Source organism: Erythrolamprus reginae, chromosome 1, assembly GCF_031021105.1.
Source record: "Erythrolamprus reginae isolate rEryReg1 chromosome 1, rEryReg1.hap1, whole genome shotgun sequence".
NCBI classification, from domain to species: domain Eukaryota; kingdom Metazoa; phylum Chordata; class Lepidosauria; order Squamata; family Dipsadidae; genus Erythrolamprus; species Erythrolamprus reginae.
This window is the reverse complement of record NC_091950.1, coordinates 90,781,837-90,801,908: the sequence shown is the minus strand read 5'-3', so window position 1 is coordinate 90,801,908 and position 20,072 is coordinate 90,781,837. Positions and strand designations below refer to the sequence as shown.

General features: G+C 39.1%; 1 protein-coding gene across 1 annotated transcript; it reads right to left on the bottom strand.

Annotated features, from left to right (window-relative positions):
• Positions 1–12,090: 12,090 nt before the first annotated feature.
• On the bottom strand, positions 12,091–20,021 carry ERH (ERH mRNA splicing and mitosis factor). Its single transcript, XM_070758729.1, has 4 exons — positions 19,721–20,021; positions 18,264–18,351; positions 17,157–17,277; positions 12,091–13,382 (listed from the first exon to the last, which is right to left on the bottom strand). The coding sequence occupies exons 1-4, from the start codon at positions 19,721–19,723 to the stop codon at positions 13,280–13,282; spliced, it is 315 nt and encodes a 104-aa protein (XP_070614830.1). The 5' UTR covers positions 19,724–20,021; the 3' UTR covers positions 12,091–13,279.
• Between the last annotated feature and the right edge of the window lie 51 nt (positions 20,022–20,072).

Below are 20,072 nucleotides of genomic sequence, written 5' to 3'. Positions count from 1 at the left end.
TGGTCAACTGAGCATCACTCCCATTCAGTCACATGACCCATCCCAGCCACCATGCCTACCCGTGTTTTGTGGCTCCGAGTGTTTTCTTTGGGAAATGGGTCGCTCTCCCTCCCTCCCTCCCTCCCTCTCCCTATCTCTCGCTTCTATTTTTCTCTTTTTCCTCTCCTTCTCCCCCTCTCTCTTTCTCTCTCTCAATTTTCCCCTCTCTTTCCCTCTTTCATTTATCTCTCCTTCTCTTTGTCTCCCACCTTCTCTCTTATTTATTTCTCTTTTCTCTCTCTCATTCTCTCCCTCCATGATTTTCTTTCTTTTCCTTTTTCTTCCCTTTTCTCTCTCTCATCTCTCTCTCTTCCTCCCTCTCTTTCTCTCCTTCTCTCTCCCACCCTTCTCTCTGGGTGAAGTTGGGTGAGTGTTTGGCTGATTTAATGACAAAAAGAAGAAATTTAAAATTTAAAGGGAGACAAAAGAGACTCTAAAATGGAGTGAGCAGCTATCTAGCAATTGGAAATACCATAGAGAGAGGTAAAGGAACATGTTTAAAAGCCCAACTTTGAGGATCTCTTTACAATTGGACTTGGTGGAAGTTAAAGAGACTGAAAAAGAATAAAGAATTTATTTGAAGAAAATATCCTATCAGTTCTAAGTGTATTTAAATATTTTGGAATGGAATGAAATCAGGATTTTGAATTGTTCATCTGTTAACTATAAAATGGATTATGATTAGATGTACTCAGGAAGAGTAAGAGAAAGAGAGGAAGTAGAAAGGAAGGGGAGAGAGGGAGGAGGAAATTAGGAAAGAGGAAGAAAGAAGGTAGAGGAAAGAAAGGGAGATAGAGTATGAAATATAGAAGAAAAATAGACGGGAGATAAAAGTACAAAAAGTGCAAATTTAGGATATTTGTTTATGGCATTTTGGACAGAAATGCATAATTATGTATGTTTTGATATTATGGATGTTTATGTAAAGTTGGTGAAAAAATAAAAATTTCTTTTTGAAAAAAAAGAAAGAAAATTACCCAGAAGTAGGTATATAGGAGAATTCTATGCTGACAATCTATTATAAGATTGTCAAAAATGGCTCTAGGTAAGATAAGTAGCCAACTGCAAATAGTACTGGTCAGTAGGAAGGATGGCTATAACATGTCAATAAGTTAAGGTTTAAAATGTATTTTTTTATTGATTTGGAAAACATTTTCCTTCTATTTTTAAGACAAGTTATAAAAAAGACATAACTTTGGAAGCTTTAAAATAAGATCCACCCACCTATAAATTGTCAGTCAGATTCCTACTGATGCTCAAGAAGCCATGGCAATGAATTGACATATGGTGGAACCTAGATTGTTAGCTATACAAAAATCAGAATTAAATTGAGACTCGCTAGGAAGGAAAAGTAAGAGTAAAAATTGGAACACTGCCCACAGCCCAGCTAACCAAGCTTTTTTACATGAGCATAGTTCAGGTTATACTAATTAGAATGAACTAATTGCTCATGTTCCTCATAATATCCCTGGATAGAGTCTGCTTTGACTCCAACTACTGTATTTTCATTGTTGAAAGCTATGAGAACATGTGTATTGAAGCATGCACAATAACAGAATCACTTCTTACAATGTGCTAGAACGTCCTCTTCCCACACACACGCACACAAAAAACCCCAAAAGGCAAAAATTAACATCTTGAATTTGTGGATGAAAGATAGAAAACAATTAGAAACATAGAAACATAGAAGATTGACGGCAGAAAAAGACCTCATGGTCCATCTAGTCTGCCATTATACTACTTCCTGTATTTTATCTTAGGATGGATATATGTTTATCCCAGGCATGTTTAAATTCAGTTACTGTGGATTTACCCATCACGTCTACTGGAAGTTTGTTCCAAGCATCTACTACTCTTTCAGTAAAATAATATCTTCTCACATTGCTTCTGATCTTTCCCCCAACTAACCTCAGATTCTGCCTCCTTGTTCTTGTGTTCACTTTTCTATTAAAAACACTTCCCTCCTGAACTTTATTTAACCCTTTAACATATTTAAATGTTTCGATCATGTCCCCCCTTTTCCTTCTGTCCTCCAGACTATACAGTTGGAGTTCATTAAGTCTTTCCTGATACGTTTTATGCTTAAGACCTTCCACCATTCTTGTAGCCCGTCTTTGGACCCATTCAATTTTGTCAATATCTTTTTGTAGGTGAGGTCTCCAGAACTGAACACAGTATTCCAAATGTGGTCTCACCAACACTCTATATAAGGGGATCACAATCGCCCTGTTCCTGCTTGTTATACCTCTAGCTATGCAGCCAAGCATTCTACTTGCTTTCCCTACCGCCTGACCGCACTGTTCACCCATTTTGAGAAAGGTCTACACCAGGGGTCCTGAAACTATAGCCCGAGAGCTGGATATAGCCCGCCGAAGTCATTAATCCCACCCGCATGGGACCACAAGGCTGCCCCGCCCACATTAACCCCCTGCCCCACCCACCCTTTGGCTGAGCGCAGCACTTACCTTCACGAGCCCCGTGGGCTGGAACTGGAAAGGCAAGGCCAACATTTTTGGACAGCAGAGAGCTACTGAAGGCAGGGGAACCAAAAAATTGGCTATGTGGAGGCCTCTGTGTGCCCCCCTTGCCTCTAGTAGCACTCTGCTGGCCAAAAACAAAGTGCTGCAATTGCAAAGTGCTGAATTTGAGGAGAAGGACCACCAGCTTGCCCACCCACCAGACTAGTCTTCAAGTTTCAAGCAACAAGAGATGTGTTGCTTTTGGGGGGACCACGGGACTGCTCTGCCTCCCTGCCGGCCAGCTAGTCTTGGCTGAGCCACTTGTTGGCCTCTGGATGTCAGATTTCCAACACCTAGAACCAATTCAGGGGATCATTCCCCACCCCAGGGGACAGAGAGACAGGAGACAGAGAGAGACAGAGGCAGAGAGATACTGAGAGAGAGAGAGAGAGAGAGAGAGAAATAAACAGAGAGGAAGAAGAGAGAAAGAGATACTGAGAAAGACAGAGACTTGTTGATTGTAAGCTGCAAAACGGAATTTCCTAAAATCGACCGCTAGACTCCTAAACAACTTAAAAAGCCATCTAGTAAAAAGAAAAGTCAACCAAAAGAGCAACATGCAATTAAAAGTAAACAGAACACTCCCAAGAGAAAAACAAATTAAAGTGTTCTGCTAAATTAATGGACTGATATATTGGCTACGCCCACCCAATCACATGACCGCTTAGTCATGCCCACTCAGCCAGTCCAGCCCCCCCCCCCAACAGTCTGAGGGACTGGGAATTGGCCCCTTTAAAAGGTTTGCGGACCCCTCGTCTACACAAGATGGCTCTTTGGCTATTAGGTTCACCTGTCATTCATGAGATTAAGACTATATGCATAATGCTGTACGAGGTAACATAAGCTGAATATGATTGGCTCCAAGTCACTTTGAATGCCTATAGCTGAGGATGGACCAGAACTTGGGTTTCTCACTGTCGGTCCAACCCCTTCACTATGCTGGTTCTTTCTTCATTTATTATCTCTTTGAATATAGCCGCCCCAAGTCTGCGGAGAAGGGCGGCATACAAATCTAATAATAATAATAATAATAATAATAATAATAATAATAATAATAATAATAATATATTTATAAAATATTTATAAAATATTTATAAAATAATATTTTTATAATAAGGGTTTTTAGTTGTTTTATTTAATTGGATTGTTACATGTTGTTTTTATCATTGTTGTTAGCCGCCCTGAGTCTGCGGACAGGGGCGGCATACAAACAAATAAACAAATCAATCAATCAATAATTTGTTCCCAAATTGTTACAAAAATGTTAAGAATAGGAAAATCTTTTTCTATTTTTTAATCTAATTCAGATCAAAAGCAAATCTACAGTGCAGATATGAAATGCATTCTTAGCTGTGATCTGGATTGCAATCAGGGAACAGATTTTTTTTCCATTTCAGTTTTACATAAAGTCTTTTAACCTGGATATTTGCTTACATTGAAAGATTCTGTGATTGCATTGCATACATTTATACAGGAGCAGAAAAGTAATGATTAGGCTGATAACAAATGCTGCAGTTAGAAACTGTATTCCAATTTCCCCAAGCAGCTTTGCACAGTCCTAGTAAATACATATCCATTTTCATATGAGCATTTTTGGTTTAAAGTATGTTTTAAGCATTGCTTAAAACCTTCTCCAGTGCCCTATTTATTCTGAATTCCACAAGCACTGATTTTACAGACATGAAACTGCTTTTAAAGCTGGGAAAAAAATAATATTCAGCAACCTTTAATGTTTTAATGAGATGGAGTTTGTGATGCAGAACTATTGAGTAGAGTGAGAGAAAGAGATAGCATAGAGTGCGAGGAAAAGATGCAACAGAATTAACTTGCTATGATGCAGAGCAGAAAAAATAAATTCCAATAAAAGACAATGTGTGCAGCTGAGGGTTGAACCGTCCTTGGTGCTCTCTGAGCTTGGCTGTTTGCTTGCAGATGTTTCATTACCCAATTAGGTAACATCGTCAGTGCTAGTTAACCAGTGCTCAGTCCAAAACATCAGAGAATTCCTGGGAGCTTGGCGTTCAAACAAATCAGCAATCAATAAACACACGAAGATAAACCACGTTTACACACTATTCAAGAAGCAATAAAAAAGCTGAGAAGGAAGCAAAAAAGATCATAGCACATTCTTTTCAGCAATCAACACCCAAATAAGCAGGAATTAACATCAGATAAAGAATCAGAGAATAATCAAGGGACTACCAAGGAGAAAATCATAGCTCAACCAGCTTGAGAACTGTAGTTATACATTTCTATTTTATTGCTCTAAGCTGCCCTGAATCCACTAGGAAGGGCAGCCTTTAAATCCAAAAAATAAATAAATAAAATAAATAAGAACATAAGAAACACCATGCTGAATCGGGCCAAAGCCCATCGAGTTCAGCATTCTGTGTCACGCAGTGGCCCATCAATTGTCCATGGGGATTTTTACAAAAAAGAAAAGAAAAAACTCTCCCTTTCCCCTGACCCCCAACAAATGGTACTCAAGGGAATCCTGCCTGCCTCAACCAACATAGAGGCAGAACTTGGACATCCGTTTCAATAACCACCGATACACTTGGCATCCATCAATCTGTCTAATTCTGCCTTGAAGCTATCAAGGCTGACAACTGTCACAACCTCTTCTGGAAGTGAATTCCATAAACCAACGACCCTCTGGGTGAAGAAATATTTCCCTTGATTTGTCCTCATTTTCTTACCTATGAGCTTTAGGGAGTGTCCCCTTGTCCTGGTATTGTGTGATAGAGAAAATAATTTTCCTCTATCCACCTTTTCTATCCCATGCATGATTTTATACACTTCGATCGAGACACCCCTTAAACGTCGTCTTTCAAGGCTGAAGAGACCAAGAGACCTGTAATAAATTACAGGTAGTCCTTAAAATTCATTTTGTGGCTTCCAGCTATAGTCATTGCTGTGTTAGAAACATAGAAACATAGAAGACTGACGGCAGAAAAAGACCTCATGGTCCATCTAGTCTGCCCTTATACTATTGAATATATGTTTATCCCAGGCATGTTTAAATTCAGTTACTGTGGATTTAACAACCACATCTGCTGGAAGTTTGTTCCAAGGATCTACTACTCTTTCAGTGAAATAATATTTTCTCACGTTGCTTTTGATCTTTCCCCCAACTAACTTCAGATTGTGCCCCCTTGTTCTTGTGTTCACTTTCCTATTAAAAACACTTCCCTCCTGAACCTTATTTAACCCTTTGACATATTTAAATGTTTCGATCATGTCCCCCCCTTTTCCTTCTGTCCTCCAGACTATACAGATTGAGTTCAAGTCTTTCCTGATACGTTTTATGCTTAAGACCTTCCACCATTCTTAGGCCCATGCTCTTATCGAGTCAGTTTGGAAGATGGCCGGGAGTGGCACTGGCACATTGACCAGCTAAGGGAAAGAGTGATAAGGGGTTGAGAGGCTCAGGGTTTATCAAAAACACTGCCCAGCCCAAAAGAACCGCCATTACCAAAAATTGGTTCAGGAGGACTGACTCTATTGTCATCTCCTGCCCTGATTTCTCCACCTCGACAGACAGTTCCATCTGCGGGAGAAGGGTCTGCCAGAGGTACATCAGAGTTTGAGGCTACAGAGTCAGTGGAGGTTAATCCGGGGTGGGTGGGGGGTGGTCGATAGCTGGTCCTCGTAGATCAGACTGTTGTAGAAGGAGGCCGGCATATTTAGCCGATTATGAGTGTACTGATCTTAAGGGCAAAGGGGGTTGTGTATCCTTTTTTAAAAATAACTTTTTTATTGATTTTATTTATTTATTTATTAGATTTGTACGCCGCCCCTCTCCGTAGACTGATTTTAAAATATATAAAACACACACACAACATACAAGTGCTCAGTGATTTGTGCCCACCACCAGACAACATTTGCACCCCTCCACCAGAATGGGGGCATATTTTATAAATACCATTTTAACTCAAGGGAAACATATCTATTTACATATTATAAAAGGATTCCAATTTATTCCTTGTAGCTTGATCTCAAATTCTACTAACCATATATATACTCTTACCTTGTCCCATCGTCCCATCAGTTCCCGCAAATCAGTTTCTTTGGCCGAATTCATCCTCTTGTCCATAATCTCAAATTGAATATGATCCACCATGTATCGGTATCAATTTTGCATTGTCCATTTTGTCGCATCCTTCCAACCCAAGACTATTACCGCCTGAGCGCTTTCTATCACTGCTTCTTTTATTTCTCTAAATTCTCCCATCTTGTTTTAATTAATACTGTCAGCGAAGCAGTGGAAGTGATGTGCCGGTGCCTGGAGGCTGTTGGGGTCTGGATGGGTGGCAACAGGCTCAAACTCAACCCTGACAAGACGGAGTGGCTGTGGGTTTTGCCTCCCAAGGACAATTCCATTTCTCCGTCCATTACCCTGGGAGGGGGGAATTACTGACCCCCTCGGAGAGTTCGCAACTTGGGCGTTCTCCTCGATCCACAGCTCACATTAGAGAACCATCTTTCAGCTGTGGCGAGGAGGGCGTTTGCCCAGGTTCGTCTCGTGCATCAGTTGCGGCCCTATTTGGACCGGGAGTCATTGCTCACAGTCGCTCATGCCCTCATCACCTTGAGGCTCGACTACTGCAACGCTCTCTACATGGGGCTACCTTTGAAAAGTATTCAGAAACTTCAGATCGTGCAGAATGCGGCTGCGAGAGCTATCATGGGCATTCCCAGATATGCCCATGTTTCATCATCACTCCACAGCCTGCACTGGCTGCAGATCAGTTTCTAGTCACAATTCATAGTGTTGGTTATGACCTATAAAGCCCTACATGGCATCGGACCAGAATACCTCCAGGACTGCCTGCTGCTGCACGAATCCCAGCGACCGATTAGGTCCCACAGAGTTGGCCTTCTCCAGGTCCCGTCGACGAAACAATGCCGTCTGGCGGGACCCAGGGGAAGTGCCTTCTCTGTGGCAGCCCCGACCCTCTGGAATCAACTCCCCTCGGGGATTAGGACTGCCCCCACCCTCCTTGCCTTTCGCAAACTTTTGAAAACTCATCTATGTCGCCAGGCATGGAGGAATTGATATATCCTTAGCTGCCTTTGATTGTATGGATGGTGTGTTTGGGCTGTATGACTGTTTTAATAGGGGGTTTTTAAAGACTGTTTTAACATTGGATTTGTATATGATGCTTTATTGTTGTGAGCCGCTCCGAGTCCTCGGAGAGGGGCGGCATACAAATCTAATAAATTATTATTATTATTATTAATAATAATAATAATAATAATTATTATTATTATTATTAAATTATTTCCTTTGTAATTGTCCATCATATATTTAACATCCTATTAATATCCCCTTGCACTTTCCCCCAAAAGTTCTGCACTACCGGGCATTCCCAAAACATAGGCATAAGGGGGTATTGTATATCGATCAGCTGGGTCAGCAGAGTGAGTTAATGGGAGGCAAACCATGATTGGTTAGCCTGGTAAATAAGGACATTAGCAAGTGGGAATTATAAATGGGTCCGCCAAGGAGTGGCAGAGTTGAATTACTTCTTTCTTGTTCTTAATAAAGAGTGTTGCTGTTTTACCTGCGAGAGTCCATCGTTGTTAATATCTAACAGTGGCCATTTGAAGTTACAGCAGCACTGGAAAAAACTAATTTATGGCCATTTATCACACTTACAAACATTGCAGGATTCCCAAGTGATCAAAATGTGGATGCTTGGCAATGACTCGTATTAATGACAGTTGCAGTGCAATGGGTGATCACCCTTTGTGACCTTTTGACAAGCAAAGTCAGTGGGGAGGCCAGCTTCCCTTAACAACCATGTTACTAATTTAGCAACTACAGTGATTTACTTAACAACTGTGATAGGAAAGGTCATAACAACGGGGCAAAAGTAACTTAACAAATGTTGTCGCTTAGCAACAGAAAATTTGGCCTCAAAGTATAAATTGGACAAATGAAATAATTAATAACATAAACACTAGCAGAGCAAGCTATTGTATACTGTATAATAAACACGAAGCAATCTCCACACTCACTAACGCTGATGATGCTACTTAGTTGGGTGATGAAAGAAGCAAGCTCACTGAGCGCTCAGGAATCCACAGAAAAATACATTTCCCACGTCCTCCAGCACAAACCTCTAGGAATTGATCCTTTTCTTTTAAACAAAGTTTACTCTCAACTGAGGATGATACAAGTGCCTTCTTTTTGTTGCACAGATAATCTTAGAAACATTTTTGATAAAATTGAGCTCTAGTTCATTATGTTTGGTATTCACAATGCATTCCATATATACAGAATTCAAATGAAAACTGGATAAGACATTCTATGCAAGTTGAAGCATAGGCCTTGCTTTACATGAACTATTGCAGCTACTCAGATATCTAACTTTTGAACTGGAACCTTCAGATTATTTTTACAGTTGCTGAATGTATTTATACCATAAATTTTATTTATTTATTTATTTGTTTGTTTGTTTGTTTGTTTATTGAATTTGTATGCCGCCCCTGTCTGAGGACTCGGGGCAGCTCACAACATAGCAAACAATATACAATGTACATATCTAAAAATCCAATTAATATCACTAAAAAGCTTTAAAAACTCTAAAAACATATAAAAGCATTCATTCCCATTCACACAAGACATACTACACTCGTCGGCCAGGGAGCTAGGGTCTAATGGCCCTAAATCTGGTGGTACAGATAGGTCTTTAAACTTTTACAGAAGGCAATAAGGGCGGGGCAGTGCAAATCTCTGAGGGGAGCTGATTCCAGAGGGCCGGGCCCCCCACAGAGAAGACTCTTCCCCTAGGCCCTGCCAAACGACATTGTCTGGTTGATAGGACCTGGAGAAGGCCGACTCTGTGGTACCTAACCAGTCACTGGGATTCATGCAGCAAAGGCGGTCCCGCAGGAATTCTGGCCCAATGCCATGTAGGGCTTTATAGGTCATAACCAAAACTTTGAATTGAGTCCGGAAACCATTTGGCAGCCAATGCAAACCGTGGAGTGTTGGAGAGATATGTACATGTCTGGGCAAGCCCATGACTGCTTGTGTGGTTGCATTCTGCACAATTTGTAGCTTTCAGACACTCTTCAAAGGTAGCCCCATGTAGAGAGCATTACAGTAGTCGAACCTCGAGGTGATAAGGGCATGAGTGACTGTGAGCAGAGACTCCCTGTCCAGATAGGGCCGCAACTGGTGCACCAGGCAAACGCCCCCCTTGCCATAGCCAAAATTATGAAGTCAAGCATACTGCACTGAATCAAGCTTTGCACCCTGTAGAATTTCACTTGTGATAGGGAGTGGTTGGATGAGTTCAATTGATGAAAATTCCAAGAGTAGCCGGCACTCTGCAAAAATAGTTCACCTCTTTCTTCCATCACAAAACGTAGAACATAAAAATAGCCCGACTAAATTAAACAAAGGGCCATTCAAATCCTGATTATTTTTAAAGTGGCTAACCGGAGGCCATTGTAATCATGGACAAGAGACGATATATCCCTCTCCTGTGGTTGTCTTTTGAGCCCAGAATTTGTAAATATGACCAGAGGTAGTATTCAAAATTAGTAGACCTTTATATATAAACATGTCCTTCATAAATTTATTCAGTCCCCTTTTAAAGCTACTCAAGTTAATAATCCATCTGTTTTTTATGATAATTTTGTAGATAAATTATATAATGTGAAAAATGCCTTTATTTGAATTCTCCTTCAAATTAGGTTCATTGGATCTCTGGTCTTTTGATAAAGAAAAATTCTCCATATGCACTTTTGCCATATCATGCTTGATTTTAAATGCTTCCATCACATACCTATTGACAAATCATTTCAAGAATTTAAAATGTTTTATCCATTTAATTCCGTGCATTTTGCTTGCAGAACAGCAAGTCTGGATCACAACCATTGCTGCTGCAGTTGTATTGGGCACGTTGATGCATTTCTGGGTTGAAAGATGACATCACTATTGCTTGGGGAATGCCCTGTTGGTCCCTGTTAAGTTGCCCATTGAAGTGGTATCTATTTCTCTAAGTCACCCGCTTTTGAGTTGCAGAGTTGGCAGCAGGTCCTGAATGTGAGCCTGCCATCTTCAGCCCAACATCCTAACTTCATGAGCCACCATGCTCCTTAGTGCAACTGTTGTACTCTGGCCTTCCTATCCATTCCTATTTTAGTTATTCAAGATGTCCCAGTGAAGAAATTAAACAGAAAAGACTTGGCTCTACCCAAGTTAAAGAAGCAATAATTGTCACCAGATAAAGAAGCAATAATTTGCACAGGCATAAATTTTCCCTCTCTTGTACCAATTGCAGTATTCATTGGAATATTATAGGCTATCTCTCAGCCAGACTGTTTTTTCCTCATTAGTATTAAGGAAATAGAATTGTATTCTTCGTTTTCCTTAACAGATACAGTATTGCAATCCAGCATTTTTATATACTACCATGCCAATCCACTTTATTTGAACACTGAAAGAAAATGTGTGCAGACCAGGAATACTCTTGAAACACAGCTGAGCCACCTATCTAAGCTCAAATTCAGAGGAATGCAATGTTGTGAAGCAGATGGAAGCCAGCCAGAATAGCTTAATGAGAATTAGATTTTGTGATAATGAAGTTGTAATGATATGCAGCAATGCTATGTACCAGAGGAAACAACATCCCAATATAATTGGCTTTTGCTTAAGTTGAAGATACTTCTAAATTAAAAACCAATATAAAAATCTAATCTAATCAATTAAAAATTTCAAGTAAAGTTGCAAGACCATTTTGCTTAAAGTATTATATCCTCCAAGATTTAAATATACTGATAAAGATGATCTGTGATACTGACAGAACATGGTTTCTGAAGGACTGATTGATTCCCATTCTGACAAATCTATCCTGAAAATATGGAAGATCCTCTGGAATGTGAGAGGTAACAGTGCTTATTGTTTAGTGTAGAGCATTTGTACATCGAGAATCAGGGAATCTACAATGTTATTACAGAGTAGTTTGGCTGCCTAAGATGCTAGTTTGTTTAGTTCATGCTCGTGTGCTATCCAGGGGGCAACACAGGAGGGTGAACTAGCTGCACAAAGAGCTAACAGTGAGGGGGTAGAAGCAGCCAAATATCATCATAAACAATAACACCGTTCTTCACAAGCAGCAGTATCTGCTGACCTTAGTTCATCTGTATTAATGGATAAGAAACTCTGAATCCCACACACAATTTTACATTCTGCAATGATAAATGTAATAAAAACCCTCTTAGCACTTATAGTACAATGATTCCAAAAGCAGATTTTTTTCATTCCAGCTTGCTTTTGTATATAATAAAATGTTTCAATATGCTTCCTCTGCTTACTAATTTTGAAACAGTGGTAGGAACTGTACTGCATAGTGAGAAAGCACCTGCTTCTGAGCGGTCAGTATGGGGATAACAAAAATTCCAATTGCAGTGATTTATTGAATGCAACTTTCCCCCCTAATGAACTGTTTTAAGTGTTAATAAAGCAACCAGAGAGAACCCAGGTTTAATTCATAGCAGTAAATTCCAAAGAGACTGTTCGTTAGTATTTTTATTTTGCATGAAATGTTATGATATGGCAACCCAAAGCTGGATTTGTATGTTGCGTTCAATAGTAAATATATAGTGTTTCTTATTTTTGCTTGTATCAATGCATAAACCTTTGATTGTGTTTTAGAATGGGCAGGGTACAGGCTGCTGAACCCATCCATTGAAAAGAGCAAATCCAAAATATTCTGGTTTTTCTTTATATTTTAAGATTGAAATTCTTTCCTTTTCCATTCTTGCCCCTAAAACCAGATAAACTACTACATGACAGCAAAGAATTAAAATCTGCTACATCTTTTAAAACCTTTTGTCACATTAATCTGTTTTTATTTTTTGTTTTTTACACTATAAGCTGCTCAGTCACCATGAACGAGACAAACAGAATATAAATTTAATAAAAAATAATAATCTGACAGCCCTAGTGCAAGGTGAAACAGAAGCATTACAATTCCTATAAAGATGCTATTTCCAACTTTAAATCCTACCAAGCGGCCAAGCTTATGTACAATCAACTCCAAAAATATGAATTCTGGATTGGTTTAGAGCAGAAATGAAATCCAGAAGCTTAATCCATTTTAATCCTAATTATTAAAAATGGGGGGGGGGGGAAGGGGGGAGGAATCAAAATACCAAATGTGACAATTTTATCACCAAAACTTGGCAGTGCAGAATGCTGAGAAGCGACAGATTGCCCAATCCTAGTTTTACCTTAATTTGTTGAGTAAAGCTATTCAAGAAATTATAGTTGCACCCTACCTGACTTAATATCTAAACTCAGAATCTCAGAATAAACTCAAAAATATAAAAGAGGATTTTAAAAAGAATACACATCTTATAAAATTACCACTCAATATGTTTAACTGAAAAGCATTTATTTTATTTTCACAGCCTCCAAGTAATACTACTGATCTCCCCTTCTCTGAGGAGTACATAGAGCAATGGTAGCAAAGGAGGTGTGAATAATCTTGAGGACCTTGAACAGAATAAACTAAGAAAAGTGAAAAATTAAACTTCTGTAAAAGACATTTTCTTCTGGAATTGAACATGTCTCTTACAGTTCTAACTGACTCAGTCCTAGTCATAGGTTTTATAAGAATGAACAGTGGACTACAATACAAGACTTTCACTACAGAATGCTGTACACACCTGATGTCCACACCCTCCCCCTCAGGACCCCATTATTTGCTTGCTTGCTGAGCTTGTCTGCGGAGAAGAACATAGATCTTCTCCTTTATCCAATCTTTATTGTACGGCTGGTATGTCTGAGTATCAGCACGATAGCTGGTAGGAAAAAAAATAGATCAGTTAGTATTTTTAATATTGTACATTTGTGCAAAACATTTTCTTAAAACCAATAATTCTCAACATCTTGGAATCTCCTATTTCCAAAAACAATTATTCTGTCTTTCTGAAGCAACAATTATTTCCTTGAATATAACAACGTTGAGGCAGAAATTAAGCACACAAAATATTAATTCTATTTCAATATGTAATAAAATATGCAATAAAATCAACACTTTTACTCTTTAAAAAAAATTTAAGACCTTTGAATTTTATTGTAGACATATTTCATCAATATAGTACTGTATATCATGTCATAAAATGTGCAGTATTAGATGTTATGGCTAAAGAGGAATATATATTTGTTTATTTAAAAATCTTATATAAGTCTGTATATATTTATATATTTACTTGCCCCATCTGTAAAATATAATTCTGGGCAGTCAGCAGTGTGACATGCATGCCCTCTGGTGGCTTCCTAAAATCTAAACACTCGTATGACAAAAAAGAAAAATCAGACTATTAGCTATCTTTTTAAGAAACTTAAATTTAAAGTGCCGTTTAAAGTTGTTCTGTCTTTGCAAAGGCATACATTTTGAAAGGTCCACTATCACAACACTGGAGTTAGCAATTAGTATACTTCACTACTCCATGGTTTCAATAATATTCTAATTAAATGGATAATGTTGCTTAGAAGTTCATAATAAAGTATCACCAATATGTCAATGACATCCAACTTTATTTCTTCTTCACAAGATAATTCATGAAGATTATAGAAGTGTTGAAACAATAATAATGGAGGACTAGGACTAGAAAAATGATTAAAATGGAAGTACTGTTATTAGATGCTCAACAAATTAAAGTAAAGATTTATTCTTTATTAATCAGAAAATTCTTAAGGAATTCTGCCTGATCTTGACCTTAGTAGGAATGTTCAAATTTACAGTGTTAAGTTGTTGCTCCTCCAAGAGAGATAACCTTGCTATAATTATGCATGCTATTGTAATATACATATAACATTACTCTAACATGTTACTGTTCTGTGCATGGCCTCTTGGAGTGAAACCACCGACCCAAAAGTCTACTATTTCATGGTAAAATCACACTCTTTATTGGCAAAAGCAGCACAAAGATGAAAATCAGATTGAATGGCAAGAAGGGAGTAATTTTTCTCTCCGAAGTGAAACATAAACAAGGTCTGGGAAAAGCGCCAACTCTGCCTAATTACATTCCTTAGTGATAACAGAGGCAATTTATCATTCAAGAGAACAAAACATCACCTGGCAAAGAATGTCTTTTAGTAAGGCAGGAATCATGTTTTGGAGTCCTTTTCAGACACCCCCCCCCCTTCAAACACCTCTTCCAAGAATGGCGTTGAAACCCCACACCCAATTACACAAAATCCTTTGCTTTTATACTGACTGGAAGTGACATCACACCCTAAAGAGGTAAAGCTATAAGCTTATTTCCTTTTACTATGCAAGTCCTGTTGCCTTCTCAGAAATCTCCTGTATCCAGCATCTAATAACGGATTGTCCAGCCTAATGTCTTCCTCATCCTCCAACTAACACCACTCCCCCTTGCTATATCAGCCCCCTTTGGTGGTTCCTCAGGTCACTTTAACCCTCACTCTCACTCCCTGCATCAGCTGGCAACCCCACTGGCCCAGGGTATCCAGAGGGGCCTGGTCCATCCTCCTCAGAATCTGACATGACCAGAGGTGGAGTGCTCACAACAGTTACAAATCTTGAAACTGGTTTGGAAACTTCCACTGGTTTAGAGCATCTGTTCAAATCAATGGACTAGTTGTATTTTAAGGAATCAAAGAGTAGACTCTGCAGCAATCTGGAACTGAAAGGGCAAAGGAGATTTGCACATTGTAGGGACACTTATTGCCCACACTAGAAGACTTCAATATAATGATCAAGTAAAAGTCTCAATTGTGATACATCTCTCTCCTCCAGATGATTTTTTTCGTTCAGCTGATAAAACTGCACAATTTTCATTGTACTGGGAAATCTTTTTCTTTTAGGCCTTTATAATATTTTGTACTGTTACATTGGCCATTTTTAAAGTAGTACATAAAATTAACTCCCTCCTAAAAAAAAGTATACCAGTGAATTAGCACAATTTAAAATATGGATCAGTGTATTCCAAAATAATTCCACTGTTCAAATACTTGTTGCAATTTTTTTTATACGGAGACTATTCAATAAAGATCTGCCGACATTCCATTAGGATTAGATTTTACTTATAAAACATACATTAAGGTGACAGAGGACTTATCACAAGTACCGTATTTTTCGCTCCATAAGACGCAGTTTTTTTCCTCCCAAAGTAGGATGAAAAATCAGCCCCGTCTTATGGAGCGAAGATGCAGGCAGGGAGGGGGGGGGAGGCTCTGGATCAGAGGGGGCGCAGGGACGGGGACAGGGGGGGGGGAATCGTCTGAACACGGTTCCGAGTTGGGGGTTCGGGGTGTGTGTGCTGGAAAGCCCCCCCAGGCTGGCTGCGATCTTTTAAAACGCCGCTTCCCAGCTGACTCCTGAAGCCAAAAGCCAAAGGCGAACTTCCGCGCTTCAGGAGTCAGCTGAGAAGCGGCGCAGCTGTTTTAAAAGATCGCAGCCGGCCTGGGGGGCTTCCCAGCACCCCCCCGAACCCGCTTCCCAGCTGTTAAGTTATTCTGTTATTGTAATAAATATTTTAGCCCACTTTTTGGCTCAAAATATTTTTTTTCTATTTTCCTCCTCTAAAATCTAGGTGCGTCTTATCAGCAGGTGCGTCTCATAGAGCGAAAAATACGGTAGTTATTATGTTACAGCAGAAAGCTAAACATCCTAGATATATTATCTTTGGTTCTCACAAGTTTATGTTAACTCTTTATTAACTATTTCCCTCATATCCTATTTATTGCATGAACTTTTGTTGCATTCTTGGAATTAAGGTTATTAATTAAGGAATTAATCAAATCAATAAATTGGAAATGTCCTCCATGTAAACATTCTTTAGAGAGCCAGTTTGGTATTATGCTTAAGGAGCCAGGCTAGAAACTGAGAGACTGAGTTCTAAATCTTGTTTGGGCCAGTCACTCCCTCTCTGACCTGGGAATAAAGTAAAGACATTACCACCATAACTGTAAAAATAAACTGGTCAAGAAAACTGCAGGGATTAGAAGAGGAAGTCACCAGGAATCAAAAGTGCAAAAAAAAAATATGTCCATTTATCATCAGTAGCAATCGCTGTGGAGTTCTGGTATTTTGATAATACTGTAGTGCCAACCAATTAATACTGAATACAATCCAAATCAGGATTTTGTAGTTCACCGTTAGCTAATTTTAGACTTATAGTAAATTATAAGATACCTAAACATTGTTTTTACAATGGTGAATGAAAATTAAGAGGGATTTTGTGAGACGGGTGGCAATATTAATTTGATTAATTCTAGATCATGGCTCTCTAACCGTGGCAACTATAAAACTTGTGGACTTCAATTCTCAGAATTCCTCAGCCAGCAAAGGCAGCAAATTCCTCAGAATTCTGGGAGTTGAAGTCCACAAGTCTTAAAGTTGACACGGTTGGAGACCCCTGTTCTAGATAACCAAAGCAGTATCAGATAAATTGTATTTGTTTCAAAAACATATTTACATTTAGAGTAATACTCATTAAATATCTCTCACATTCAAAAGGCAGAAGCATAGACCAGTAACTTTAGAAATCTAATTACATATGTGCAAACGAACATATAACTATAGAAGTAAAATTGTAGATACATACACAAGGCAGCTAAGGTCAGCCAAATCATCGATGAAATCAAATAATTGGCTAATATCATATGTAATGGAAGGGCTGTTAGGATTCATTCTCTTCAGGTGTTCTTCATACATTTTACAGACCCCTAAAAAAGAATGCCGGTTAGTGGTTACATTACACATTTGTGTCACCTAGTTGCCACAGTACTTGAAGGTTAAGAAACACAAACAAGCAATCAGAAAAGAAATATGGTATAGATAGGAATAAATGTTAATTCATCTATTAGTGAATGGAAAGTATAAATACAATTTTGTATAAGAATTGCAAGAAAAGTGAGTAAGATATAGATTCATTTTCAATCTTCTACATTAAATATCATGTAATCTTACTAAATATCATGTAATCTAAATATTCAATTATTCTACATGACTGACTATAGTGCCCAAAGCTTAGGGGTATTGGGGTTTGTAAGTTATCTTTGTGTCAAAACTGCTAAAACAGTGATCACCAATGACATTTACTTCATTAGTCTAATAAAAAGTACAGACTTTACAATTATGCAATACTTTCAATTTGATTCCAAACCGGTGTTTCTAAGCACATAGAAGTAGCTCTCTAAAATTAAGTGCAGGTAGTCCTTGTAAGTCCTTGACATAAAACCACAATTGAGCCCCAAATCTCTGTTGTTAAGTGAGACATTTTTAAAGTGAATTTTGCCCCATTTTTACAGCCTTTCTTGCCTCAGTTGTTAGGGAATCATTACAGATGATAAGTTAGTAATTCAGTTAAATGAAACCCCATTGATTTTGCTTGTCAGAAGGTCGCAAAAGGTGATCACATGATCTTGGGACACAGTAACAGTCATAAATACCCATAGCCAAGCATCTGAAGTTTGATCAGATTATGGGGATGCTGGAAAGGTTGTAACTGTGAAAAAATGGTCATTGGTAACTTTATTCAGTGCTGTTGCAACTTTGAACAGTCTCTAAATGAACTGTTGAGGACTACCTGTATTATTTTAATTGGCACATGATAGAAAAGTATAACATTAGCTATTTTCTTGCAAATACTTCAGCTGATTTAAAAAATGAACTGCCCTTTAAAACTCATTTAAAGTTTTTAAAAAATTACCTTCCATGCATTCATTTACAGATTCATAATCTGCGTAAGTCCTGCCTTCAGGCCGTTTGGTAGGCTGAACAAGCAGAATTGTATGAGACTGAAAAAGAAAGGCAACAACCTTAAAAGATCATCAACAAATACTGCACAAACATTAAAAGGTTAGAGCCGTCAAATGCAAAGATTTTTGTTCCTATGTGGGCGGGCGCACACACACACAAATATTTTATTTATTTACTTATTTATCAAACATGTATAGGGCAGTAGTATTTTGTATAACCATAAGTAAAAAGTAATGATAAAAGAGGACAATAGGACAGTGACGGTAGGCACAATGGTGCGCTTATGCACACCCCTTACAGATCTCTCAGAAATGGGGAGAGGTCGACTGTAGACAATCTAAGATTAAAGTTTTTGTGGTTTTGGGAAGTCAGGTAGCTCATTTCATGCATTGATCACCCTATTGCTGAAGTCGTATTTTCTGCAGTCCAGTTTGGAGCTGTTTACATTGAGTTTGAACCTTATTACATGCTCTTGTATTTCCAAACAGAAACCGATGTAGATTTGTTTCTTTGTCTATTTAGTCAATTTGTAGACTAAATAAGTCTACAATTAGACCCAATTCCTTAAGGGCTTATTCTGATGCATAACACACTAGGGGAAGATTCATCCTTCCATTTCAACGAGTTGGCCTGCCTCCTGACCCGCCTTTTGAGCTATTTTTTTTCCCCCGAGCAATTTTTTTTTTTAAAAAAAAGCACTGTAAATCTCTACCGATTATAACTCAACCGTTACTACAACTCCTAATTCGTTTTGTCATCGGACTTGCTAGTCGATTGTTTTCTACAATTCACTTTCAAATCATTAAAAAATATATACCCAACTGATAAAAACGCCCCAATACATTCCCTCTTTGCCTGAAGGGGGCCCGTTACTTTATTTTAATCAATTAAATTATTAATTAATTTGAATTCGTATGCCTTTTGTTTGTATGTATATACTTCTCTTCCCCGCTGAAGGGGGGCCTTTTCCTTTGGGTTTTTGCAAAGACAAAGAAGGCCAGGGGACCCAAAAAACAACCAAAAAAAGTGCCTTCAGGGGAACTCCGCACGGAGCTGGATGTGGCCCTGGCATCACCATTCCGCCCCGAACATCCCTTCCGAGGGCGGGTTGGTCCTTCTGCCCCAATACTGGAAATATTGTAGGGTCTCTCGAGAGTGAGAGAGAAAAGTGTGTGTGTGTGTGTGGGGGGGGAATTCCAGTTTAATTGGCAGACCTCCCATCGCCGCCATGACCACCTCAGGCCCACCACCAAGGAGTAACGAGACGAAGGCGTTTTATTCACGCGGACCCCACCCCCTTATTTATTTATTTGATTATTATTATTTCAAATAATTTCAGCCCGCCTTTTCACAGGGCCCGGCCTGAGGGGAAAAAAACAACAACGCGCTTTTTCTCCTTCGACTCACCATGGCGACTCGTTCCGCTCGGCTCAGGCGCGAAGCACAAAACTCCCCACGACGCCTCAGACCACAATGCACCGCGGCGGCTGCCGGATGTTATAACGCATGCCGCCACCACCACACCTCCCGCCACCTCGGGTTGAAACCATAGAGACGTCGTGGCTTTCCCTCTCCGGTTGCAGAAGCTAGAGAGGCCCACGGTGGTTGTCCCGCGAGATTTCCATACACCCCACGCACATACACAAACCCCTCCTTTATTTAATTTTTTTTTAAAAAGAGGCGGAAGTTCTCCTCTGCCGCCCATCTTTGATAAGGGCGACGCTGCTCCCAGACTTCATATAATAGCACGCTGGAATTA

Coding starts and splice junctions, on each gene's coding strand:
- ERH (XM_070758729.1), bottom strand. Junction 17,278..18,263: donor TGTAAATGAATGCATGGAAG/GTAATTTTTTAA, acceptor ATTCTTTTTTAG/GGGTCTGTAAAATGTATGAA. Junction 13,383..17,156: donor GCTGACCTTAGCTGCCTTGT/GTATGTATCTAC, acceptor TTTTCCTACCAG/CTATCGTGCTGATACTCAGA.